This window comes from Scyliorhinus canicula, chromosome 16, assembly GCF_902713615.1.
Source record: "Scyliorhinus canicula chromosome 16, sScyCan1.1, whole genome shotgun sequence".
In the NCBI taxonomy this organism is placed as follows: domain Eukaryota; kingdom Metazoa; phylum Chordata; class Chondrichthyes; order Carcharhiniformes; family Scyliorhinidae; genus Scyliorhinus; species Scyliorhinus canicula.
This window is the reverse complement of record NC_052161.1, coordinates 44,243,434-44,270,933: the sequence shown is the minus strand read 5'-3', so window position 1 is coordinate 44,270,933 and position 27,500 is coordinate 44,243,434. Positions and strand designations below refer to the sequence as shown.

General features: G+C 42.5%; 1 protein-coding gene across 7 annotated transcripts in view; it reads left to right on the top strand.

The window, feature by feature from the left end:
* Positions 1 to 27,500, top strand: part of ebf3a (EBF transcription factor 3a) — a 145,627-nt gene that overhangs the window by 81,776 nt on the left and 36,351 nt on the right. For 5 of the 7 annotated variants that reach the window (XM_038773667.1, XM_038773664.1, XM_038773669.1 and 2 more), the window contains 2 exons: positions 13,652 to 13,733; positions 23,039 to 23,183. In XM_038773667.1, the coding sequence (XP_038629595.1) occupies positions 13,652 to 13,733; positions 23,039 to 23,183 (227 nt within the window). The remainder of the gene's footprint in view (positions 1 to 13,651; positions 13,734 to 23,038; positions 23,184 to 27,500) is intronic. The other 2 variants (XM_038773665.1, XM_038773668.1) reach the window with 1 other exon arrangement.

Genomic DNA, 27,500 nt, shown 5'->3' with positions numbered 1-27,500 from the left:
GCGGTAGTATGGGAAAACTTCTTGAAGCTATCAAACAAATAAAATGATGTACACAGAGGAGGACTTACTGGTGTCAATTTTTCTCTTCTGGGGAGCAAAGAGGCCTGAGCCATTTTGAGAAGCTGTATGGGTGCCCCAGTAAAGCTGGGTCAATTTAGGTCAGTCTAATCTCAAGCTGCCCAGAGACCACAAGGTGGACAGCAAAGTAAGTCTGGATGAATGCATTCCAGGGCAGGGTGAGTTCAGCAAAAATAATTTTGTGGAGGGCCTCCTGATCCGACAAATATTTTAAAATATGTCACCTTCCAGATCCTTTCACGAAAGTTGTCCAGAAGAGGCATTGTGCATGTTCCAATTGATTCTATTCTGATATGCCAGTCAACGCTCTTCTGCATGTTATGGGATACTGATTTGCACATTTTAAAGGGTCTATTTCTTGATACAGGCTGGTGCTTTGGTGACCTAGAGCAGCACGGGAGCACAGTGGGTAGCACTGTTGCTTCACAGCTCCAGGGTCCCAAGTTTGATTCCCGGCTTGTGGAGTCTGCATGTTCTCCCTGTGCCTGGGTTTCCTCCGGGCGCTCCAGTTTCCTTCCACAAGTCCTGAAAGACATGTTTGGTAGGTAATTTAGACAGTCTGAATTCTCCCTCTGTGTACCCGAACATGCACCAGGATGCGGCGACTAGGGGCTTTTCACTGTAACTTCATTGCAGTGTTAATGTAAGCCGACTTGTGACAATAAAGATTATTATTAGTAGTCTGAAAGCAGTGGACAGGCATATCATCAGTGCTAATCAGACATAAAGTCCATCACTCCCATTTTAGCATGGTTAGAATCAACGGCACGGGAGTCTAATTGTGTGGAGAGGCTCTGATACATGAGACTGAGTAGGACTGTTAGACTTAATTACAGTTCAAAACTCAGTTCACACATATGTATATGTATAATATATAGATTTTTATGTGAAACAAAATGTTTCTTTCAAGTAAAAAAATTGAGGTGATAGATTATCGGGGGTAAGCGGTTACTATCAAGTTAGCCATGATCTTTTTAAATGGCAGAGCAGACTTGAGGGGTAAATGATCTACTCCCGATCTTTCATATGTTCAGAATTATTCCCTGCATGATTACAGAATTGAAGTGATGTGACATCATTAATCGTGATCTTAAATTCTAAGCTAGATTTGTCGTCCCTATGGGAAGCTGTTTTATGATTTATATCCCGATCTATATATTATTTCTTTTTTCATCCAATGGAATGTTATTCCTTTTTTGCACTTTGCTATTTTTGATTCCATTGTGTTTTCCCTTTATTTCCCAGTTGATATCATTGATGCCAAAAGTCTCATAGTTGGAACTGTTAGTTGACTAGACTATTAACATTGGTGTCAGCTTGGTTCAGTTGTAACAGTCACAATTCAGCACCAGAAGATATGAGTTCAGTCCCATTCGGTACTTTCGAGGAAAATTATGCCTCATATTTCAGGGTACTGCTCAGTACCTGCTGCAATTTCTGAGGTTCTTTCTTTCGAATGAAATGTTACACTGAGGCATTGTTTGCCGGTTCAGGTGATTCAAATGGATGTTAAAGAACAATGCAGCATAGATAGTAAGTTTTTGTTTTATATCTACTTGGAGAAAACCACTGGTTGAAGGGGCACAATCCTTCCCAATGGCAAGAGGAGATCCGGAAAAGGAGCCTGAGAAAGGAATACCAGCAATCTTGAGTCCAAACACCGGTCCCACCTCCCGGAAATACCTGCGGTCGGAGATGAGGCTCGTGATCGGGCTCATCAGCTATGCAAGGACCCACAGAACCCCTAAGCAATGACACGAAGTTTCCTAGATGGATAATCATACTTGTTAGTGAGTGATCGAAGAACAAAGAAAAGTACAGCACAGGAACAGGCCCTTTGGCCCTCTAAGGATATGTCGATCATGATGCCCTAACTAAAAAAAACCTTCTGCCCTGACTCGGTCCATATATTTTCTCCCTCTTCATGTACCCATCCAGATGCCTCTTAAATGTTGCTAATGTGCTTTCTTCCACCATATACTCAGGCAGTACATTCCAGGCACCCACCACTCTGCGCGAAAAAGGTACCCTGCACATCTCCCTTAAACTTTCCCACTCTCTTCTGGCTGTGCCCCCTTGTAATTGACACTTCTACCCTTGGAAAAAGTCTCTGACTATCCACCATGTCTATGCCTCTCATAATTTTGCAGACTTCTATCAGGTCTCCCCTCAGCCTTCGTCTTTTCAGTGGAAACAATTCTAGTTTCTTCAACCTCTCCTCATAGCCAACACCCTCGAGACGTTTTTTGCAATCTCTCTACGAAGCTTCCACGTCCTTCTGATAATGTGGTGACCAGAAATGCACGCAATACTTCAAGTGCGGCCTAACCAAGGTTTTATATAGCTGTAACATGATTTCCCAACACCTGTAAACAATGCCCCGGTTGATGAAGGCACGCATGCCATATACCTTCCTAATTACCTTGGCCACCTGTGTTGCCTCTCTTAGGGAATTGTGGACCTGCATGCCCAGATCCCTCTGTATGTTAATGTTCCTAAGGGTTCTGCCATTAACAGTATAATTCAGATCTAGATTTGATCTTCCAAACTGCATCACCTACATTTGTCTGGATTAAACTCCATATGCCATTTCTGTGCCCAAGTCTCCAATCTATCTATCTGTTGTATCCTCTGACAATCCTCGGCACTATCAGCAACTCTGCCAATTTTCATGTCATCTGCAAACTTACTAATCAGACCACCCACATATTCCTCCATATCATTTATATATACTACAAATAATAGAGGTCCCTGCACCGATCCCTGTGGAACACCACTAACTACAGATTTTCATTCTGAAAAACACCCTTCCACCATGACTCTCTTGTTCTATAACCAAGCCAGTTCTGATTCCATCGAGCCAGCCCATCCCGAATCCCATGTGATTTTAGTTTTTGTACCATTCTGCCATGTGGGACCTTGTCAAAGGCCTTACTAATGTCCATATGAGCTACATCCACAGACCTTCCCTCATCAATTTTCTTTGTCACCTCTTCAAAAAACTCAATCAAGTTGGTGAGACATAAACTTCCCGGTACAAAACCATGCTGCCTGTCACTAACTAGTCCATTTTCCTCCAAATGTGCGTATATCCTGCCGTTCAGTATCTTTTCCAAAAGCTCCCCACCTCTGATGCCAGGTTCACTGGGCTATAATTTGCTGGATTATCCCTGCTTCCTTTCTTAAATAGGGGAACACATTGGCTATTCTCCAGTCCTCTGGAACCTTGCCTGTGGTCAAAGAGGATGTGAAGATATCTGTTAAGGCCCCAGCTATTTCTCCCCTTGCCTCCCGCAGTAACCTGGGATAGATCCCATCCAGCCCTGGGGACCTGTCTACCTTCATGCAATTTAAGATACTCAAGTCTTCCTCCTATGATATATTGATGATCCACAGAGCGTTCACACACCCATCCCTGACCTCAACATCCGTCATGTCCTTTTCCCTGGTGAATACCGATCGCTGAAGAAGAAGAAGCAGAGCCTACAACCTATTCAAAGAAGTGGAGAAAATTCTTATGTCCTGGTTAATATATAACCCTCAATTAGCACCTCCAAAAATCACTATCCTCTTGTTGCTGCTTGTGGGACCTTGCATGCGTAACATATTGTCTTTGAAGTGCTTTGGGATATTGCTGAGAGTTGAGACAAAACATTATATAACTGATTTTTTTTTTACGACTCTCCTGCTGGTCAGCAGAAATATTCCTGAAATGTAGAACTGATAATGTCAGGTCATAATGTAGGACAACCTTCTGCTGTATTGCTTGCTTGAAGATGGATGCAACTTTAACTCAACCGCAGTAGACAAAACTGAATGATATGGAGACCCGCGATTCAACCTAAAGAGCACAATTTAGGCAGAAAGACCACATGACCTATCTATCTAGAAAACCCACCATCATAAAAATCAACAGTCTCTTAAACAACAGATACAGAAGAGGAAAGTAATTTCAATTCATCTGTCTCGAGGAAAATAGATTGACAGCTCCTCCATCCCATTTTTAAATTAACTCCTTGGTTCTTGCATCTGCTACCCTTGCTAGAAGTCCATTCAATGTGTTCATTAGTCCATTCCGTGTGGAATTTCTTGACATCAGTCCTGAATTTGCCTATCATTAGTTTGAACCGTTGCCCCCTCATCCACTAAGTCACTGTAACAGAAAGTTGCAGATTTACCTTTATGTGTAAAGTTATCTGATAAGGTCACCTCTCAGTTGACTCTTCAAGGCTGAAAAGCCTATTCCTTTCGACATTCTTCATCACTAGCATCAGAGTTACATGTCTTGTACTCATCTCTGTACTTTCTATAGGGCTTGCATGTCTCCTTTATAAAATGGGCACAGGGCTGAAAGTGGAACCTGATTAGAGCATTATACAGTTTAAATAGTAAACCCTTGATCTTTCAATCTCCTATTTTGGCTATGTAGTTCACCTTTGTATTTACTGAGCTATTTTTCCAGTGATGTGACAAGCTGAACACCCATTATGTTATTGCCCTGAGGTTATTTTCAACTTTTTGACAATCCATTTAATACCATCAATGAATTTACCTGCCCCTCCCACTCAGGTATTTTAATAAGAACACGGGGAGTTCACACCGAGTAAAATAAGAACAAAGCTTTCTTTACACAAACGATATGTCCATTACCCGACAGATCCCTACCAGGTTCCTCTCTCTCCCTGTCAGTGCCTTACTGGCTGACCTTATATATGGGTGAATTGAGATACCCTGTCCCTAGCGTGGAAGCTCATACTCCGACAGGAGCACAGGGAAGATAGGCATTCTCATCCCGTAGGTTCCGTGCGGGATATTACAGGTATCCTCCACAGATTTTGTCAGTTTTCATTAAGCTTCTGCACCTCAGGGAGTTTGGCAAGATTGGATGGTATTTATCGTAATGCAAGGAGTCTGACGATCAAGGCAGATGAATTGAGGGCACAAATTTAAAAATGGTGGTGTGATGATATTGCTGTCGCTGAGACATGGTTGAGAGAGGGGCAGGATTGGCAGATCAATATATTGCAGGATACAGGATCTTCAGGCGAGATAGGGAAAGAGGTAAAAGAGGAGGGGGTGTCGCAATTTCAATCATGGAATCAATTATAGGAGGGACAACATCATAGAAGGCTCTTCAACTGAAGTCATATGGGTAGAACTTAAAAACCAAAAAGGAGCAATCACATTGCTGAGAGCTTTCCATATGCCCCCCAACAGTCCGAGAGAAATTTGAGAGCAGATATGTAGGCAAACATCAGAGTAGTGTATAAGTAATAGGGTAGTGATAGTGGGGGATTTCAACTTCCCCAATATTAACTGGGGTAGTCACAGTGTGAAAGGTTTAGAGGGAGCGGAATTCTTAAAATGTATCCAAGAGAACTTTTTAAGCCAGTATGTAGAAGGACGTACAAGAGAGGGAGGCGGTCATGTACTTAATTTTCGGCAACAAAGCTGGGTAAGTGGTTGAAGTATCAGTGGGTGAGCATTTTGCAGACAGTGATCATAACTCCGATAGATGCAAGATTGTTATGGAAAGGAGAAGGATAGGTATGAGATCGATGTTCTAAACTGGGGGAAGGCCAATTTTAATAAGATCAGATATGATTCAGCCAGAGTGGACTGGGGAGCAGACACTTTTAGGTAAATTTGTGACAGAACAGTGGGACGCATTCAAGAAGGACGCATTCAAGAAGGAAATAGGGAGAGTGCAGGGCCAACATGTTCTGATAAAGAATAAGGGTGGGACCAACAAATCCAGTGAACCCTAGATATTGAGGGGTATACAGCACTGAATCAGGAGAAAAAGCAAGGCTTATGGCAGATATCAAGGACTCAAAACAGTAGAAACCCTAGCGCATATAGAATGTGCAAGACAAAACTTAACTTAAAAAGAAAATTATGAGAGCAAAAAGGGGGCATGAAAGGATACTGGCAAGGATACTGGTAAAGGAAAATCCTAAATTGTTTTACAAGTACATTAAAGGTAAAAGGTTAACTAAGGAAAGAGTAGGACCCATTAAGGACCACAGTGGTAATTTATGTGTGAAGCTGGAGGATGGTAGTATGGTTCTAATGAATACTTTGTGTCAGTGTTTACCCGTGAGAGCGACAGTGTGGATATAGAAATCAGGGACTGAATTAAAATTAGAGATTAACATAGACAGAGAGGAGGTTCTGAGTGGTCTGGCAGGCTCAAAAGTAGACAAATATCCAGGGCCAAATGAAATGTATCCCAGGTTGTTGAGTGAGGCAAGCGAGGAAGTAGCAGAGGCGCGGGTAAAACTTTTCAATTCCTCTCTGGCCACAAGAGAGGTGACAGAGGACTGGAGGATAGCCACTCTGGTACCATTATTCAGGAAGGGAGAAAGGGATAAATCAGGAAACTACAAGTCGCTCAATCTAATCTCAGTGGTGGGTAAACTATAGTAAGCAATTCTGGTGGGCAGAATTAATCTGCAGTTGGAGAGACAAGGATTAATCAGCATGGTTTTGTTAAGGGGAAGTCATGTCTGACCGACTTGATTGAATTTTCCAAAGAGGTAACCAGGTGTGTAGATGAGGGAAATGCATTTGATGTTGTCTACTTGGACCTCAGAAAGGCTTTTGATAAAGTCCCACATGGGAGATTGATAGCGAAGGTAAGACTCCATGGGATCCAAGGAAATTTGGCAAATTGGATCCAAAACTGCAGGTTGGCAGGAAGCAGAGGGTAATGGTCAAGGGGAGTTTTTGTGACTGGAAGTCTGTGTCCAGTGGGGTCCTGCAGGATCGGTGTTGGTGCCCTTGCAGTTTGTGGTTTATATAAATGATTTAGATATGAATATGGGATCAGTAAGTTTTCAGATGATACAAAAATTGGTGGGGTGGTAAATAGTGAGGAGGATAGCCCTTGATAGATGGGCTGATCAGTGGCAAACGGAAGTCAATCCAGATAAGTATGAGGTGATGTACTTGGGCAGGACAAATAAGACAAGGGAATACATGATTAATGGCAGGACCCTGGGGAGCACTGAGGATCAGAGGGACCTTCATGTGCATGTACACTGGTCCCTTAAGGTAATAGAGCAGGTGGATACAGTGGTTAAGAAAGCATGTGGTATAGTTACCTTTATTAACCGAGGCATAGAGTTTAAGAGCAGGGAGGTTGTGCTGGAACTGTATAAAACATTGGTTAGGCCACAGCTAGAGTATTGTTTGCAGTTCCGGAATCCACATTATAGGAGGGGTGTGATAGAACTGGAAAGGGCACAGAGGAGATTTACCAGAATGTTAATAATAATAATAATAATAATAATTGCTTATTGTCACAAGTAGACTTCAATGAAGTTACTGTGAAAACCCCTAGTCGCCACATTGCGGCGCCTGTTTGGAGAGGCCGGTATGGGGTGCTGGCCTTGTTCTGCATTACAAGCGAGCTGTTTAGCCCACTGTACTAAACCAGCCCCTGCCTGGGCTGGAGAGCTTTAGTTATGAAAAGAGATTTGATAGATTTGGATTGTTTTCCTTGGAGCAGAGGAGACTGAGGGAGGACGTGATTGAGATGTATAAAATTATGAGGGGCACAGATTGAGTAGGCATGAAGAAACTGTTCCCCTTGGTGGAGGGATCAATGACTAAGGGGCATAAATTTAAGGTACAGGGCAGGAGGTTCAGAGGGGATGTGAGGTAAAGCTTTTTTACCAAGTGAGTGGTGAGAGTTTGGAACTTGTTGCCTGAAAGGATGGTGGAGGCAGAGATCTCATATAATTTAAGAAGTATTTAGATGTGCACTTGCGATCTCAAGGCATACAAGGCTATGAGCCAATGTTAGGCAATGGGATTAGAATAGTTAGATGGTTGACCATGACTCAATGGGCCGAATGGCCTTTTCTGTGCTGTATGACTCTATGATCTAATAGATTAGCATCCATCAGAAACAGTGGGGATCCAGCCATCAATTTCTGGAGCATATTTTTTGGTATTTCCCACCCTCCCGATATCACCATCCCAATGGTTATTCTCTGCTTCCTATCCTCAGTAAATTTCTTATCCATTCCTATCACCTTAAGCGTGAATTTCATGCAGAATTTTGTCAAGGGATATTTTGGAAATCTAAGCATACCTCCATGTAAGGCTTTCCAAGTTAATTTTGAAGTATCACTTCCTCAAAAAGACATGACTGTTCGTCCGTCAAGACATTTTTCTTCCAGAATCTGTATTGGCTGCTATTTATTTTATTATTGCATAATTAATCTTAAAATTTAATTTGAATCAATTCCATTATTTTATCTAAAATTGATGCAAGATTGACAAGTGCCTCCAAGGTTTTTGATTGTATTATTCTACCTGGAAATTTAATCCAGGTGTAAATCACTTTGTATAAAGAAAGACCTAACTTTGGTTTAAATTCGCCTTTCAGCAGTTTTCAAGATTCATTAACGACTGGAGGTCATAATCTGGAATGATGTTCTGATGCTATGTTGCCAGAGGGGAGACTCCCGATAAGATAATAAATTAAGTCATTGTTTTCTCCTTAAAGGCATGGTACCTTTCCCTAGAATCCAGGGACGGGATTCTCCGACCCCCCCGCTAGCCCCTCAATGTGAGGGCTTGGCCCCTAAAGGTGCGGAGATGTCCGCACCTTCGGGGCGGCCTGACGCCGGAGTGATTCACGCCACTCCAACACGCCGGGACCTCCCGCCCCGCCGGGTCGGGGAGAATCCCGGACCAGATTTTTTTTGTAAATATTTCTATTAGCTTTTTCTAAATGTTTTACATAATTTACATTATGCACATTTAACTAGCATTTAACAATCCCTCGCTGAACCCCAAAACAATTCACCAACTAACTAACTCCCCCCACCCCTTTTAGATCCTGACTGAGGCTAATTCCTTAAAGTGAGATATGAACGGATGCCATCTCATGTGAAACCCCTCCTCGTTCTCTTAAACTAAATTTAACCTTCTTTAGTCTCAGAAACTCAATAAAGTCTCCCAGCCATACTGAGGCACAGGTGGAGCAACTGATCTCTACACCAATACGATCCGCCATCAGCAAGATGAAGGCTAAGACATCTGCCCCCACCCCTGTCTGGAGCTCCGGCAAGTCTGATACCCCCGAATATGGCCCCCCAGACGACCGGGTTGTAGGTCCAACTGTAACACTGTCGCCATGGTGCTAAAGAAGGTGCCCCAGAACTTCCAAAGTTTTAGGCACGATCAAAACATGTGCACATGATTGGCCGGCCTTCTCCCATATCTTTCACAAATGTCCTCAATCCCTTTGAATAGGTGACTCATTGTTAACCTTGTCAAATGTGTTCTGTGAACTATTGTATTCAGTTGTATTAGTGCCAACCTCGCACATGAGGCCGATGCATTTGTGGTGTGGTCCAGGTGTGGTCGGCGCCGGCGGGAACACATCGTATTGGGCAGGCTGCTCGGCCCATCCAGGCTGGTGAATCGCCGCTCGCCCGTTACAAATGGCGAGCGGCAATTCTCCGAGCGGCCAGTCGTAAATCTCGCCGCACCGGTTTCGAGGGGGTGGGAGAATCGCATGTGGGTGCCAGGGCAGCGTGGCGGGACTCGGCCAGCGCCCCCGCGATTCTCCCACCCGGCCGGGGGGGGGGGGGGGGGGGGGGGGGGAGAGAGAATTGCGCCCAATATCTTCAATTGTAGGTATTGGGTCAGATATATAGTCAAGTAAATCGTCAGCGTACAATGACACCCTGTGTCCTACCCCCTTCATTATCCCCCTCCATGTATTCGAGCTCCTCAGGGCAATGGCAACAGGATCTACCGCTAAAGTAAACAATAGAGGGGACATGGGGCACCTCTGTCCCATTCACCTCTGCAGCCAAAAGTACTCCGAGCTCACTTCATTCATCCATACTCACGCCTTTGGCAAGGTGGCACAATGGTTAGCACTGCTGCCTCACAACACCAGGGGCTTGGGTTCAATTCCGGCCTTGAGTGACTGTCTGTGTGGAGTTTACACTTTATTCCCATGTTTGTGTGGGTTTCCTCCACATGCTGTGGTTTCCTCTCACAGTCCAAATATGTGCAGGTTAGGTGGATTGGCCATGCTAATATTGCCCCTTGGTGTCCAAGATGTGCAGGTTTGGTGGGATTACAGGTATTATGATGGGAGAGTGGGTCCAGGTATGATGTTCTTTCAGGGGGTCAGTGCAGATTTGATGGCCTGAACGGCCTCTTTCTGCACTGTAGGGATTCTATGTGGATGCACCTTATGGTTCTGCTTTGCACTGTCTCCTCCAAGGATTGAATACCCCGGTTTATGTATGAATTCAAATAATACCTCTTGTATGAAAGCACATTCTGCTACAATACTATCAGGTCACTGATTTTATGGCATTTCCACACAGCTGTTGCTAAATTCCAATCACTAGAGCAGTTACCTATAGGATAATTCTTTATCTACAAGTTGTTCAGAAAATCAGGATGCTATTGTTGCCAGGTATGTGCAGAGAGAGAAAAGAGATAAATTTTTTTAAATGAAAATTTTTGATTTTCTTCTCAATTACCAGTGCCATGGAGCACAAACAGTTTAAACATCAAGCCAGCTGCATTTCTAAAGAGCTAATCTATTTCTCCTTTGACCAGAGGGAAAGAAATCATTATTACATGATTAGTGGCTTTAGTTAGGCAAAAAGCAGCAGTAGCAAGCAAGGAAGTGAGGATGAGTTGTATTAATTACCTAACACTTGCTGGCAAGATAATTTTATCAGTGATTTGGCCACTGGAAAGTTGCAGCTTTTGATAAAAGCTGATAAGTCCTTAGTTACATCAAAACATTGGGGACAGGGGCAGTGTCAAATGAAATGCATCTCATCAGCTTTTCAGTGACAAACCAAATTCATTCCTCATGTAATTGATAACGGACTCAGCCAATTATTTCACACATTACAATACACAGAGGTCCCTTTTACAGGTTTTGTGCTGCTGTAATTAGCTATGCTAATATCTCCTTTATTGGCCCTAATATTGCTCAACACCTTTTGCCATCCTGAAACCCACCAGAGCCTCATGGCCTGTCAGGATAGCTGATTATTGAGAAGGATAGCTTTAATCAAACATAATTGCAGTTAATTTTTCTCTCCTGCTCTCGTTTGCCAGCATCTAATGCCATAGACTCGTTGATATTCCATTAAATTACAATTAAACAGGCTGCTTTGTTTCTGATAGTCTGAACAACACCACAAAGTTCTGTAGCCATTTAAGAGTGCTGTTTAGTAATAATTGCTTCCACACTCACAAAGGAGCAATTTACACAATACCCATGTAGAATTTAAACAGCACATAATGTAATGGATATTACACTTGAGTCTAACACTACAATTAAAATGATTTTCATCAGATAAGAAAAGAGCTCTTGCTAATCAACTTCATAAAAGTAAAAATAAATGAACCAATTCATAGTTCAAACATGCATCAATTGAAGTGACTGTGAAAATGACATGGAAACCTTTAGCTTTTGTGAATAAATGCTATTTGCATCATCAACCCGGTACATAGGCAAGTCATAGGTTTATTAAGGAATTGTGGGATGGTGTTTATGAAGACAGTGACCTATACAAATATAGAAGCTTTTCACAACAACGGAATCTGTAGGTTTTCTTTGTAAAAACATCGACCATCCATTCATTATTCTTCCATAAAACCTTGCTTCTCCTTGGCAAATATTTAAATTCTATATTTGACTATCTCTTCAATCCTCAATTAAATATTTAAAATAGCTCCAGTAATTATCATTTTAATTTTGTGAAGGATAAGTTTGGTATTAATGAACAATATGTTGACCTGACGTGAACTGCAATACATAAGTGCTCAGGGAGGTGGAAAGTCTAATTTGGCATCTTGCAAAGAACAATTGGATCTATTGAAGATTGGAGAGTAGATTTCCAAATGAGCTATAATGACTATTAAAACAAAAAAAAACAAAGACCTCACATTATGCCCATTTCCAGTTCCATATTGGTGGGTGGCATTGTTTTGCAGGGGTAGCAGATCAGCTTGAACTGGAGCCTCCGTCAAGCTGGAGAGAAGCAGAAGTAAATAAAGCCCATATTTCAAGCTTGATTTACTCTAAAACCTACTGTGAAAGATTATGACTCTTTAGGGAAATAAACACAGGGTCAGAGAATTAGTGTACATAATGGTCATTTTGATAATGGGCCAACCGATGCAACCTTAAACATACTGTACACAATTAAGCATAATGCACTAATGACAACACAGGATTTTTATCACCTCTTTGTGATCAGCAAATCTGTGTTTGGCAGTAATAAAGAGTTTATTGGTGCTGAAGTCAAAGATTTTCTGCCACACAAAAAGATTTTTTTTGTTGCTTTCAACGCAAGCACTGAGCACTGGTGGTTGAAAGCATAAATTCATGCAGGCTGTCAGATATCACCTACGAGGTTCCTGTTTGAAGGGTAAGAGAGCAAATGACTAGAAATGCCTTTTGACTTCTTGATGCCTGGTACAGCCAATGCCCCCTAAGAGACCAGCACCTTCTGCCCAAGCTGCTTTACTACATTCTGGCCTGACAGTTTCAGATCAAAAAGTTACAGGCATGCTAAATGCTGACTCAATTCAAAGAAAAAAATTCCAGTTCCACACTTAAATGTCATTACTTGAGGGATAATAATGAAAGGTATCTATATTATTTTGCCCAGGCTTTTCCCAAATAGAAAATGATTTCTTATTTCTCAGTATTGCCAGATTGTGTGAAAATATTCAAAAGGTTAGCATCCAACAGCAGAAAGGGTGCTATCTCATAAATTTGCTGCCAAAATGGTATGGTGATTGTCACCACTGGTGTAAAGCAAATTTGGTTTCAATGCTTTCTAGGTGGCCTTTGTGCCAGCATTGACAAATTAAAACCAATATTTTATAGCATATTCGGAAATTCGGTTAAATGCCTCGAGAGTTTGAAATCTACACTATCTCTGGTGCTCAAAAGGTAGACTTTTTTTTTTAATGCTTCAAGTGACCATCAAAATATTTCAGATTGCTAAAAAGCTTCAGTTATGTTGTTATATGTTAAAGAGGAGGAACATTTGCTGATGAACTGTCTTCACCCAGTTCCTCACAGATGACATTTGTTCAGAAGATTAACCAGGTTGTAATGTGCAGCATAATTGCCCTGTGCGTCTGTCCCCGAAGTGAAACCTAATTGCTTGACAGGCCCATAACTTTGCTGTATGCTCTCACCTTGTTAGGTCCTATTCTGATGTAGTTAAAATGAAGCATGACCGCAGGTGTGTGTAATTTACCTGGGCATTGACTTTGCCTAGTTTAATTGCAGAGTAGTTGTTAGCAAAATTGGTGGGTGGAATATCAAGTGACTTATGTTGATGGCAGATGTGCATGCAAGGGAAACTATGAACGATATATTAATGAATAATAAAAAGGTGTAATACAAAGGCAACAAAATACACGAGCCACGCTTACTAATACAATCTTTTTATTCTGCATGATGATCTTATTTATTCTCCCGTCAGTTAAAACAGCCATTTGCTTATCCTTCTCATGTATTTTTAATATTTTTGTGTTCTATATTTAATTTTAGATTCTTCTTAAAGTTTTTCCTCAAGTGCAATCAGAACTGTTTGAAGAATGCAGGAAATCCACGGGACATGCGTAGATTCCAGGTAATTAAAAATGGAAATGTTTACTTCATAATGGGCCCTCAATTTCTCGGGGGCTTTTTTGGAGAAATATTTTGGAGAAGAAACTGGGATTGTTGGTGCCCTTTTCTTTTGGGTGCCTGAGTGCTTTGAGAGTTCCAAAATAGCATCCACAATACCTGCTTGTGAGGCGAATCATGCCCAAAACCATATTAGTACAGGTGTTAGTGTGCATGCAGAGAACATCTGCTAGAAATTTAAAGAGCAGACGGATCATGAAGCCAATGAGTGTTCAATTCTGATATGTCACCAAATGTGCAATTTGAAACTCAATTGCTCCAGCCAATAAGTTGTCTTTACCTTGCACAGTCGCACCCACATTCAGTAGTACACAGGGGCCCAAACACCACAATACAAAGGGGTCATCAAATACTACAGATTAGTTGCTGGCTGATGTCTACTGGCTGTTACCATCATTTTACAAGGATTTGGTGCTTTCTATAGTTGATTCAAATTGCAAATGCCTACATGGAGTGATGAGGTGCTGACTCCAAGACTGCTGTATGAACGTAGGAAAATGCGAATTAGGAGCAGGAGTAGGTGACTCGGTCCCTTGAGCTTGGGCAGAGGGGGGCATGCAGCTCAGTGAGATCATGGCTGATCTGATTGTGGCCTCAACTCTACATTCACGCCCACTCCCGATAATCTTTGACTCTCTTGTTAGTCAAGAATCTATCTACTTCTGCCGTAAAAATATTTAATGACCCTGCCTCTGCCACTCCCTGAAGAGTTCTACAGAATCACAACCCTCTGAGAGAAAAAAAATCTCATCATCTCCATCTTAATTGGGAAACCCCTTATTTTGAAACTGTGTCCCATGGTTTTAGTGACTGTGACCCCTAGTTATGGCACAAGCAGATTGCCACCATACACAGGTGCACTGTAAGCTGAAATGCAACATGGCATGGATGATGAGGAGAGCAGGACAAGCTGCTGGAAGAGGATAAGGGAGAGACGGACTCTCAGCAGGAGGCCATGTTCACTCAGAGTGTTCTGAGAGAAAGCTCCTGTACCTTAGCAAGGAACAATGTGAGAAATGTCTGCCCTTAAGGAAGGAGGTCCTCACTGAAATCTGCATCAGCAACTGCAACCTCAGAGCAGTAGAAGGCTACATTTCCAGTGGCTATTAAGATGACCATGGTGGGGAACTTTAACGCAGCTGGCTCTTCTAGGTCTGAAGCTGGAGATATTTGCAATGAACTGTTGCATAAAGGAGAACTGTGAGGCTCTTATTCGATGAGAGCTAACTATATTTCATTAACTCTTGCCAGAGAGAAGTGGGCAGAGTGAACATGCAGCTTTGCTATGGTTGCAGGCTTTCCAATGGTGCAGCATGACATTGGCTGTGCACACATTGCTTTGTAAGGCACTGCATGTAAACTGCTCCCCATATCAGAACCAAAAAGAATTGATTCCATTCCCTCAGTGTCCAACTGGCGTGTGACCACAGGCAGCAAATCATGCAGGTCACTGCAGAATGTCCTGGCAGCATTCATGATGCCTTGACTTTTCAGCAGTTCATTGCGCCAGCTGAATTTGAGCAACCACAGTGAACTAAAGGCTGGCTATTGGGCAGCAAGGACTATCTGTTGGAAGCATGGCTCATGTCTCCAGTGTGCAACCCAGTCACACATCTCCAGCATAAATACAATGATCCAAATCCAGATCCGTTGGCAGGGAAGGTAGGTTAAAACTTTGCATCCTTTCACAGGACAACATGCCAAGCATCAATCCCTCAAACAAGTTCATTTGGTCAACATCAGACTCCTGAAGCAATTGCTGTCCTCAGAACCCAGGCAGGCTGGAGATTCCCAGGAGGAAATGAAATGAAATGAAAATCGCTCATTGTCACAAGTAGGCTTCAAATGACGTTACTGTGAAAAGCCCCTAGTCGCCACATTCCAGCGCCTGTTCGGGGAGGCTGGTACGGGAATTGAACCATGCTGCTGGCCTGCCGTGGTCTGCTTTCAAAGCCAGCGATTTAGCCCTGTGCTAAACAGCCCTTACAGCAGGACAGCAGAAATGTTGAAGGGATATCCTCAAAGCAGCCCTGGAGGCCAAATATTCTTGCCCGCTCATGGGAGATCCTGACTTGTGACCGACCAAGATAGAGAAGGTTCATTTGGGAAGGCATCAAACACATTGAGAGACTTTCTCAGGGAATGTGTGGAAGTGAAGTCAGAGGGAGTGCACGAATCTCCAAACACCTCACTTGCCCAACCCTGCATGTGAAGAGTCTGCAGATCACACTCTGAACCTGCCAACCATTTCGCTGCCTATCAAATCAGAGTGGAAGGAAGCCTCAATTCCAAAGGACTTCTAAGAAGAAGAGAGATGTTTTAAAATATAAATTTTGAGTACCCAATTCATTTCTTTTTTCCAATTAAGAGGCAATTTACCGTGGCCAATCCACCTACCTTGCACATTTTTGGGTTGTGGGGGCGAAACCCACACACACGGGGAGAATGTGCAAACTCCACACGGACAGTGACCCAGAGCCGGGATCGAACCTGGGACCTCGGCGCCGTGAGGCTGTAGTGCTAACCACTTGTGCCACCATGCTGCCCTTGAAGAAGAGAGATATTGAAAGTGGTAGAATAGACCATCAGCATGCTGAAACAGCTCTTCTGTCTCCTGGACCACTTTGAAGCACCCTCATAGTACTTGACAGAATGCAAGTCTAGATTTGCAGTGGTCTGCCTCGTGTAGCTCAATGAGCAGAGGGGCTCAAGAAGGGGGCAAAAAATAAGTAGAGAAGGAAGAGGGGGGAAAAACAATCTAGATAGTTTCTTTCTGGTCAGGCTGCACATGAGCAACTCATCCTAGTGCAATACCAGCAACTTTAACCACAATTGCCTGTGGAGCAATAGTCCTACATCTTGCCTTCCTTCTGAGTGGATGGGCAGGCACTCTTTCCAAGGGTGGAGGGGTCAGTCACCAAGGGGCATAGGTTAAAGGTCCATGGGGCAAAGTTTAGAGGAGATGTGCGAGGCAAGTTTTTTGTACAGAGGGTGGTGAGTGTCTGGAATGGGTTACCAGGGGAGTTTGTGGAAGCAGATACATTAATGTGTTCAAATAATGGATAGGATGGGTATAGAGGGATAGGGCATAAGGAAAGGCTAAGGATTTTGACCAAGGTTAGTATTATGACTGGTATAGGCTTGGAGGGCCGAAGGGCCTATTCCTGTGCTGTATTGTTCTTTGATCTTTGACTCTGACCATCACAATGCCTGCTTAATACCAAAAGTAAAAGTCAACACAAACAACACATTCCAAATCAAATTTATAAATGAAGAGATGCTATGTTGTATACAAAAGTCAGATAATCACTCTGCAAATTCTGTTAAGGCCTATTTTTCAAGTTTCCTGTCCTAATGCTGCTTCGCAGTGCTACCCCAGTGCAGCATGGCTGGATGAATGCTGGTGACGTCCAGTGCGGGAGAGTGCAAATGGACTTGGAGGTTAATCTTGAATGGTTCTGGGCCTGTAAGGTTTGACTATGGACTGCACCAACACAATATGGAGTGACTTGCAGGCTGCCAGACAATAGCAATGACACTGGTAAAGGTACAGAGGTGCAAAGGTGAATATCATCATCCTGAGAGAGGACAGCATATTTTTGATCCAGAGAGCCAATGCCATTCTCCCAGGGGCAGTGCCTTACCAATCCTATGATGTGGAGATACTGCCCGTTGGACTGGGGTGAGCACAGTAAAAAGTCTTACAACACCAGGTTAAAGTCTAACATGTTTGTTTCAAATGCTAGCTGTCCTGGCTTGAGACAATTCACACCTCTTTAACCTGGGGTTTCCCCTATCTCTGTATCCGTTAAGACTAAATTACCTGCAAATGCTCGCATTCTAAGCATTGTCTGGCATCTTTGAATTTGTCTATATATATGTATCTGGAACATACCTCTTCATTCACCTGAGGAAGGAGCAGTGCTCCGAAAGCTAGTGTTTGAAACAAACATGTTGGACTTTAACCTGGTGTTGTAAGAGTTTTTACTGTGCTTACCAATCCTAATAACCTGTTGCGACAGATTGCAGAAATGCTGTGACAATCTGCAAGTCCCTTTGTAATCCACGTTTTAATTTACAGCCGTGGCAAGAGCAGTTTCCTCTTCTATTGCCCAACTCAGAAGTTAGGTGGCTTATACTGGCAACGAAAGCTTCAACTTTGACTACCAGCCACTGCATCATGATTGGGCCCAAATATATGCTAACAGAGTTGGTCACCATGCTGGAAAGGATGGAATTCAAGTTCTGTGCAAAGCCCCATGCCAAGTTGATGCTATACTCCTACAAGCTCCATGACATTGATCACAGGCAGTCTAGCAGACTTCCCTTTGGACCAAGTGTTTCCTGGTCCATATCCATCAGCATTATTTTGTAGGCTGCCCCATCAAAGTCCAACAGCAACTTGAAGCACCATTAATGTGTTAAAAAAATCTCAAGGTGCTTTATAGAACCATTAAAAAGCAAAGTTTGAAAGCGAGCCACATAAGGCGATATTAGGACAGATGGCCATATCTTGGTCAATAAAATTTTAAAAAGTGTCTTAAAGGAGAAAAGAAACATGGAGACGCTTAGGGGGGCAATCCCAGACCTTAGGGCCTTGCAGCTGAAGGCATGGTCACCAATAGTTGAGGAATTAAAATCAGAGATGTACAAGAGGTCAGAATTAGAGCAGCACCCATATTTCAGAGGGTTGTGGGGTGGGGCTGGAGGGGATTACAGAGATGGGGAGGGGCAAGACCTAGGAGAGATTTGAAAATAATCATCTGAGTTCTCCATTGTGGAACCCTTGTGTGACTTTCTTGTCTGGCAGGCTGGCACCTGACCTGCCCCGCCTTAGCTGCTGTTTACTGGTGTCTCATAAGGTGCAGATGCAGTCTCCGCACTGTAAAATATATGCAGTGCCCGTGGCTGTGGCTGTGAGTATGAAATCAAGCGCTGAATCTCAATCATCACTTTCATATTGCTGTTCCTTCACTGTTTGGTCAGCTTGTACCCGAAAGTACAAAGGCACTGGGGCAAGGGTTGTGGTGCAGGGTGGGCGATCAGTCCTAATCTCACTTTATATGGTTCAATGTCAAATGTTGCTTTTTATCGCTCTGCTGAAGCACCTTGGTAAATGTTAATATGTTAAAGGTGCCATTTTGTTGTCAGACTTCGATGGGGGCAGCCTACAGAAGAATATTGGTGGATATGCACATGAAATGTGAATGCTTACACCATCTGAATCTTATAAATGGGGAGGGGTTTGGACCGAAGGGGATATTGGATGCGAGAAGGACATTAGGCATGAGGATACTGCCATCTTGGAATACAGGACATTTCACTATCTTTTCACTTCTTTTATGTAGACTTCCAAAGCACGATCTGGAAACATCAAAACTGACTCCCTTCCCTGTTGTGTCATTGCTCACTCTTTCGAAGGCCAGATTCTCTTCCAATACAGCTCCCTGCTGCAGTTACAATGTGCCATTTTAAAGAGGTACAGGGAGGCTTTAAGTGATGCAGGCCAGATTTACCCAGTGCAAGTTAGCGTTGAATGGTGTTAGTCACTTGCAATGTTGGCCCCCCCGCTGAAGCGTCCAGCCTTTGAGGGATCTGCTCTGACTAAGCACAGAGATCATTCAAATGAGCAGTGTGTACTAAGCTGGCACACTGCCTGCTTAGCAAACAATGGGTGCAGGTTAATCCCACATTGCCCATTGTGATCCCCACACCAGTTTTCAGAGGTTACCCACTTTAGTCACATATAGGTTGGTATAAAAGAGACAATGCACTAATTTTATGCAGACATTTATTTATTAATTTTCTCCTCTTTTGAGACTACCCAATGCCATGCACTATTTCCTGACCGAGGTATTGGACAAGTGACCTATTTGCAGGTTCTGGCAATGACTGTGTGCTATATAAGGTACAGGAGAGTGGCCAGGATTTATACACATTCCAGTTTTCCTTACCTACACTTAGCACCTTGCCAACCACCCAGCAGAGGCCAGAAACACTGATTGGAAATCACACTCACATACCGACTTCCTATAACTCTGTAGCAGGGTATGTTTATGCATGAACCTGTTATGCCTTTGTTAAAGGGTTTGAAGCAATTTGTCTGTTATGAAATAGTTACAAAAATATTTAGCACAAGACCATCATGTGAAATGCTTTAATAATAAGGCATGTTCAATTTAAAATACACAGCTAATTTCTTTGTGAAAAGTGTTTATTTAAAAAAACTAGTAAATTGAACTCTTCAAATTATTGGCATTTGGTTCAATCAATTCCCAATTCATTTGTCAAATACCATTTACATTGATCTCGGTTTAATGCAAAAGCATAACTTTAATTGTTCTGTATATTAGATCTGTAACAGGCAAATAAAACACATAAGTTTACGAGAAAAACACATATTGTTCAATGAAGGGCACGAGAACAAAAATACTTTAAAAATGAGAAAAGAACTTTATTGAAATTTGATTTTATGCCCAAGTGCTCAATCTTGGACAGCGCTGTTTTTATTTAAGCTCAAGTGATCCCACTTTGAAGAATTTCATTTTGTAAACAAAGTGGTGCATAGATTGTCTTCCAGTCAGTTGGGACTTCATAGGGAATATTACTGCAGCAGTGTTTTTCCTATACATTTTTAACTTATTTGTTCATTTAACAGGTTGGTGGTGTTTTCTCGCTGTACCATGAGGTAGTTACACAATAAGGCAACAGATGGTACCGAACATAAATTTCAACATTTCTTAGAGGAAGAGGCAATTATTGATTAAATGTGATGTTCTAATAAATATGTTTCATTTGGTTTACACCAATAGCTTACTTGCAGACGAATACAATATATCTGCAAAAAAGCAACATGGTTAACAAGTCAAAGTGAAAATGGAAATAGATTCCAGAGTAAGAGGTTTTAACCGCATTGTGAATAAGCCACTAAATATGGTGGGAGTCCAGGATATGTTTGGAATTAGCACCAGCAAGATATGAATCATACTATCTGATTATGGTTTTGAAGAAAGAAATCTGTGGTTAACTATACAAGGAGACACATTGTAGTCAATTTGAAGAATAAATAATTACATCAACCCGAATTATTGAGCAGAACAATTTTATAACAGGATTTTTAAAATCTCACTGCAAAAAGGCAACAGTTTCCATTTTTCATGCTTCTCAGATACATGGCTTTGGTGATATTGATCCATTGATGTGGAGCAGAAGGTCAAACCTAGAATGAGTGGAAATGTCCTCTTTGTCTCACTGACGACTAAAAGAAGCATCAGTCACCAGTGATCTTGTGGTCGACAGTGGAGACACTAGTCACTAGAAGGACTTTCCTGGGTCTCTTCAGCTAATCTCCCTGCTTCTCTGAAGGTTTAACTGGACTTAACTGGGTGTCAGAGCCGAGACAATCATTTTGCTGATTTCACTGCCTCAGCACCTTTCTTGAGGTGCACTGCAGGAGCTCGGAAGGAACATTGTATTCAAGGTTTTCTGCTGAACTGCACACTTTTCCCTCAGTAAATGATCTACATAAGGCGAAAAATCAAAAATGGCTGTGATTTGACGCTCTGGTGTGGCTCTCAAATCCTGGAAATAATCACGTTTTAATACTATAAGATATGAAATATTATCAAAATGCCAAATATTTTATTTTCACTGAACATAATTATTTCAAATGAATATACAATTTAGAAAAAAGACTTTGAAAATACAGACAATCTTTGTGTAGTAGTTATATACAAGGGTCTTTTATTGGCACAATTAATATCATTTTAGGGTAAATGTTATTACTATATATTGTTTCATAATCTGATAATCCATCAAAATACAATTCAGCTAAACCAATGAAGGCAGCCCGCCCAACTGCCTGGTAAGAATCTCGAGAGGGGGTGTTTTATATCAGAACTAGTCCATCAACGATAGAGGTTTTTTTTAAACCTGCCAATGTCGAAAAGTGTTTGTGTAATCAATTTACATAACTTCTGTCAGTGGCAGCTCCATCCAATAATGCCAGCATTATTTACTTTTCAAAGTTAGAACATTCCAGAGCACCCGCCACACCAGCCCCAGGTTAGAATGTTTGACCCTCACACAAGGTCCATGCTTTGTTACCCGAGAGCCGTGATTCAAGATTTTGGAGCTTGTCACGTTTAGGTGGTTTTGTCCAGAACATTTGGCACTTCCGTGGTTGGGAAGGCATTTGAAACATTGGATTTGTTTTTAAAAAGGCATGTTAGTGTGGTTGCACAACTCTCCCCATTATGCTTTTAGAATGTCAACTAATGTAGAGGTTACATTGAGGCCGGTTCTACAGGCAAACAGTAATTAGAGAAAACTGTTACTTTTTATTTCATGGTGAACTATAAAGTAAGTGATAGGACTTCTGAGATAATTTTCACGCAAGCACATTTTAACATTTAAAGCACGGTTGTGGACTTTGTATGCTTTCTCTTCTACTTACTACAAGCAGCTGGAAGAGAAGTCTCTATCCATCATCAGTTCAAGCCCTGAACCTGGATGCAGAATGAAACTCTTTCACTCAAAAGAGGAAATTCCTTTGACATACCCGGGTCAATCACCATCAAAATGAACTTGAGAGGAGCTTATTTTACACTGATTGAAAACACTTTCACTATTCATATTCAACCCTTTCTTTCAGATGCAAAAATGTTCATTATTTGTGATTAAATGCAAGTGGAAAATTGACCTAGGATAATTTACCAAGAGAAAGCAGGAAAGCCCACTGATTATTAAAGAGTTTGTGGTAATTTCAGAATCCTTACCTCCTTTCATGTGAACCCATTCTCAAGTGAGGTAATTCTAATTAGATAAACTAGTTAATCAATATATCAATAGATCAATGAAAACAGCAACTATTTAAATGAGTAGCTTGAGGGGTGTTTTAGGGCCTGATAATGGTGAGTTGAATATTCCCATGAATTGCATTCATTTGTTAACATAATAGGCAGATTAAATTGTAATTAGTGCGGCGGGTTTTTAAGAGACACAATTATAAGAGAAAGCTTTTACGCAGGCTGCATGAATGACAGGTATTTATAGCGACTACATAAACTGTTCTTGAAAGGAGCATCTTATTCTGGCACCACTCCACACTCTCAGCAAAGACAGTTTAATTTAACTGTAAAATAAGGCCCTTGTATTTCTTTTCAGCTCATTAAGGTGTCAGCACTTTGTCGACTTTTTTTTGCACAATACCGTAACTATCTCCTAACCAGTGTATCCTTTTATTCCCAGGTTGTTATATCGACAACAGTTAATGTTGATGGCCATGTACTGGCTGTCTCAGACAACATGTTTGTACACAACAACTCCAAGCATGGAAGGCGGGCTCGCCGCCTTGACCCTTCAGAAGGTACGGCCCCTTCTTATCTGGAATATGGTAGGCATACTCATTTTACATTGTGCCTTATGATTTGTAGAGCCTTTTTTTTTCATTACATCTTACGTTTCTATTCTTTCAGTAGTACAATCTTCAAGTTACGTTCCCATTCAAATGCATTTTACACATCATTGGTCAAAAAGTATTTCCAAGCAAGTTAGTCAACACTACCATTTTACTTTCTCTTGAGTCTGTTCTACTTCCCTGTCTCCCCGAATTTCATTTCCAGCACCGTCTACTTTCCAGCAAAAAAACACATCATCTGCAGTTTCTTTGGAATAGTTCACTTTATTTTATTTTGCCAGCAGCTTTTGCCATTGCTTTTGTTTCTTTTTGGCAATCGTCGCTCCGTGGTCAGCAGCACAGAACTCCACTGGCAGGTTGGACTTGTCAGTTACAGTGATGGTTAAAAAAAAAAGAAAAAGAAAACATGATCAAATCTGTAAAGAATTTACTGAGGTCAGTTTCCTGTGGCTGGGCCCCGCTGTTGCAGATGAAAACTGTGGGGTTTGCATAAAAGGGAAGGAAAGAAAAAAGCACAGAAAATATTTTTCTCCCAATGGATTATACGTGACTGACTGATCGCCTGGTCGCCTGCAAAGGGATGGTAGAGCGCGAAGAAAACTAGGGAGAAAGTGACCTTAAATCAGTGTTGCCGAAATCTGAAATGAAATGGACTAAAACCGAACCTCTGCCCATTCCAGTTGCATTTGATGGAAACAGCAAAGTAACTTGGGTGGAATTCTCCGCTCCTCACGCCGGGTGGGAGAATCACGGGAGGTCCGCTCTCGCACATCCCGCGATTCTCCCACCCCCCCAAAATGGCGTGTCGCGTTTTGCTACTGCTCGGAGAATCGCGCGCCGCCGTTTTTAACGGCGGCCTGCGGTTCTCCGACCCAGATGGGCCGAGCGGCCTGCCGTTCGTAACCGTTTCACGACGGCGGCAACCACACCTGGTCGCTGCCGTCGTGACCGCGGTGTGAGATGCCCGTTTGGGGCTTGTGGGGGGGCCAAGAGGGGACTGAGCACCACGACCGTGCTCGGGAGGGGACAGGCCCGCGATCGGTGCCCACCGATCGTCGGGCCGGCGTCTCAATGGGACGCACTCTTTCCCCTCCGCCGCCCCGCAAGATCAAGCCGCCACATCTTGCGGGGCGGTGGAGGGGAAGACTGCAACTGCGCATGCGCAGGTTGGAGCCGGCCAGCCTGCGCATGCGCGGCTGCCGTCATTAGGCGCGTCGGCCGCGTCATTCTCGGCACGCCGGGCCTTGACGCCAGCGACACGGCACGGCCCTCCTAGCCCCCTGGCGGGTGGAGAATAGGGGGCCAGGAGAGGCCTCTGACGCCGCCGTGAACCTCTCCGGGTTCCACGACGGCATCGAGCCTTTGGGAGAATTCCGCCCCAAGAGTTCATTTAGATTGGAGGGGCAGAGGGGGAGCTTATTCGTCTCATTTCATAGGATTCATGGTTTTTGCGGAGAGGAAAATATTGCAAATTTAAAAAGTCCCGTGTCTCAATTCTTTATTTTAAGTGTAATGTAAAAGTGGATAATGTTTTGTCGTACAACACTAAGGGCGGGACTTACCGACCAACCCACCGCATGTTTTTTGGCGGCAGAGGCGCCCCATCAGTGAGATCTTCTGATCCTGCCATTGTCAACTGGATTTCCCATTGACTGCACCCCGCGCCGGCGTGGGACTGGAATTTCCCGCCGGCAGGAACAGCCGGTAAATCTCTCCCCAAATGTTGTATTCATTCAAAACCCACAAAAGACATTTGATTTTAATAAATAGCTTTTCCAGCTAAAATGGCAAGAATGAAACATTAGAGATAATGATGTGTGATATTTCATTTGATATCAACCAAAGCCTAATATAGAAAATGATGGGAGGTCAGTGGGTAAATGCCCCACATTGTTCTGCAGACTCAAAAGATCACCAGTTGCATTGGTCTGTATTGAATTAGCTGACCTCAGCAGGGCAGGCAGGGTGGACACCTCAATTGGTTTAACTGTTGCCAGACTAGGAAAAGGTAAAAATGAACTGTTGAGCCCTGCTGCCTCAGACAATGTGTTCATACACAACATCTCTGAGCATGGAAGGTAGACTCGCCATTTCGACCCTTCAGTAGGTTGAGCCTGCTGTTGATTCCTTTCCAGTAACCTCTGCTGGAAAGCACATGTGCGTATAATGCCCCACTGGTCACATAACCTGTTAACATTCACTTCTGAGCTCACACCATGGTCACCTGTGTGAAATATCAGACAGCCACTGACAGCTGAGGAACGCCACCTCCAACTTGAGTCATTGTCATGGGGGAGTCAGGGCCAGGAAGAGTTGGTCGAAGGGACGGAGTTTTTTTAAATTGCAAACTGATGTATTAGTTTAAAAATTTTTTTTTTAGAGTACCCAATTCTCTATTTTTTCCAATTAAGAGGCAATTTAACGTGGCCATTTCACCTACCCTGCACATCATTTTGGGTTGTGGGGATGAGAGCCATGCAGCCACGGGGTGAATGTGCAAACTCCACAAGGACAATGAACCGGGGCTGAGATCGAACCCCGGTCCTTGGCACCGCGAGGCAACAGTGATAACCACTGTGCCACCATGCTGCCCTGATGTATTTGTTTATAAATCAAAATGATTCCTCATTGAAAACAATCAGCACAATCGTTTACTCAAGTTAATTTTTTCTATCTATCACTACTACTTCTTCAGAGTGTTCTCCTTTATATACAAATGGATTTTTGAAAGTCATTCTGGCTTGTGATATGTTGTTTATCTGCTTTGTATCCATTGAAATAGGTGTGTATTTTGCCTAGCAACCAAACACTAATGAGGCCCTCAATTAAAAAGACTGAATCTTATACCCAGGCCCATTCTTCCCTAGGGATGGAACCAGTCACATTATGGGTTAAAGCATCCATGCTTGCTATTCTGATACTAACTCTTCTAATGAAACCATCACAAGTAGCAGCAGTCGTAAAGTGGAAACTCAAACTATTGTAGAACGTAAGAAAGCAGATAGCTGAGTGCCCCAAAAAAAAAGCCGAAGTATTGCCGTTACCTCAGATCATTGGGTAGTGTGAATTTTGACATCTTTTAATATCCTTAATTTGAATTTGCAGTTGCACATCTTTTTACATAATTTTAACCACTTGGAAACCGGGGTTTCTTGCAATTTGAATTTAACTCCACCCTGTTAACTTTCAGACCAATAGTCCATCAACTGAAAGAACCACTAAAATCCACCCTTAAACTGCTTTCTGGGTGGGATGTACAAATCCCCCCAAATGAACGGCCCAATTTAAAGCAAGATTTTCAGTTATAAAATGTAATTCCATACCTACACAGACTGAATAGTTTCTGCTCGAAGAAGACAGTATGCTTTGAATTAGCAACACAATTTTTTTATCAGAAAGTCCTCCGTGAAAGCTGCAGATATGTGTCTGAATGCAGCTTCTCTTTGCTAACACCTCATTATCCAATCATCTAATATTCACCAGCAGTATATACACACTCGCAGACCGTTTCCAAGAGAACTAATTCCCCCTGCTGCTGCTGTTGCTGCTGCTGCTGTGGAAGCCTGCCATTGAATCCTTCAGAGCTTACAAAATACAGATTATTTACAGTTGCTGAATACAGCTGATGGGGTGCAAAAGCAAAACAATGGAAGCACCTTCAAACATTGTAGAGAATCAAATTTTAATCTTTTTTGTCACTGATTTTGTAAATTACTCTACCACCATCAGTGTTCAGCAACCCCCCCCCCAATATGAGGCCTGCAGCACTGTAGTGATTTGCATGCCAAGTGCCTGTAATGCTGTTAGGTTTATGCAATAAAGACAACTCAATGCAGGCTGCAGGGTTTTAGTGAGTTAAAGGGAACAGATGGCCCTAGGAGAGGTAAAAGGTATAATCCTATCAGCTGGAGTATCAACCAGCCATCTGGACATCCCAAGCACAATTACAAGACATTTTAGTACGCAGAACAAAGAAATCTTCGTGAGGCAAGATTAGGCTTGTTTGAATGCTTTATTATTGTAAATCCAAAGAAAGGTGACAAATGCTGTTATAATGCTCTGGAGTTATGGTAGTAAAAGTTGCGGGGGGAGAGGCTTTACTGGCAAATCCGCAAGAAATGAGAAAGCCTTAAATGATGAGAATCACTTACTTTGAAAAGTTCCACTTGCCGAAATTCGCATCCCTCCTTCATAATTTTGGTTTTAATACTCGGAAAACTTGCTGTTACACAGCTATGATTTGCCGATGTGCTATGATAAACCACAGGAGGAAACACTGATTTAACTGACCAT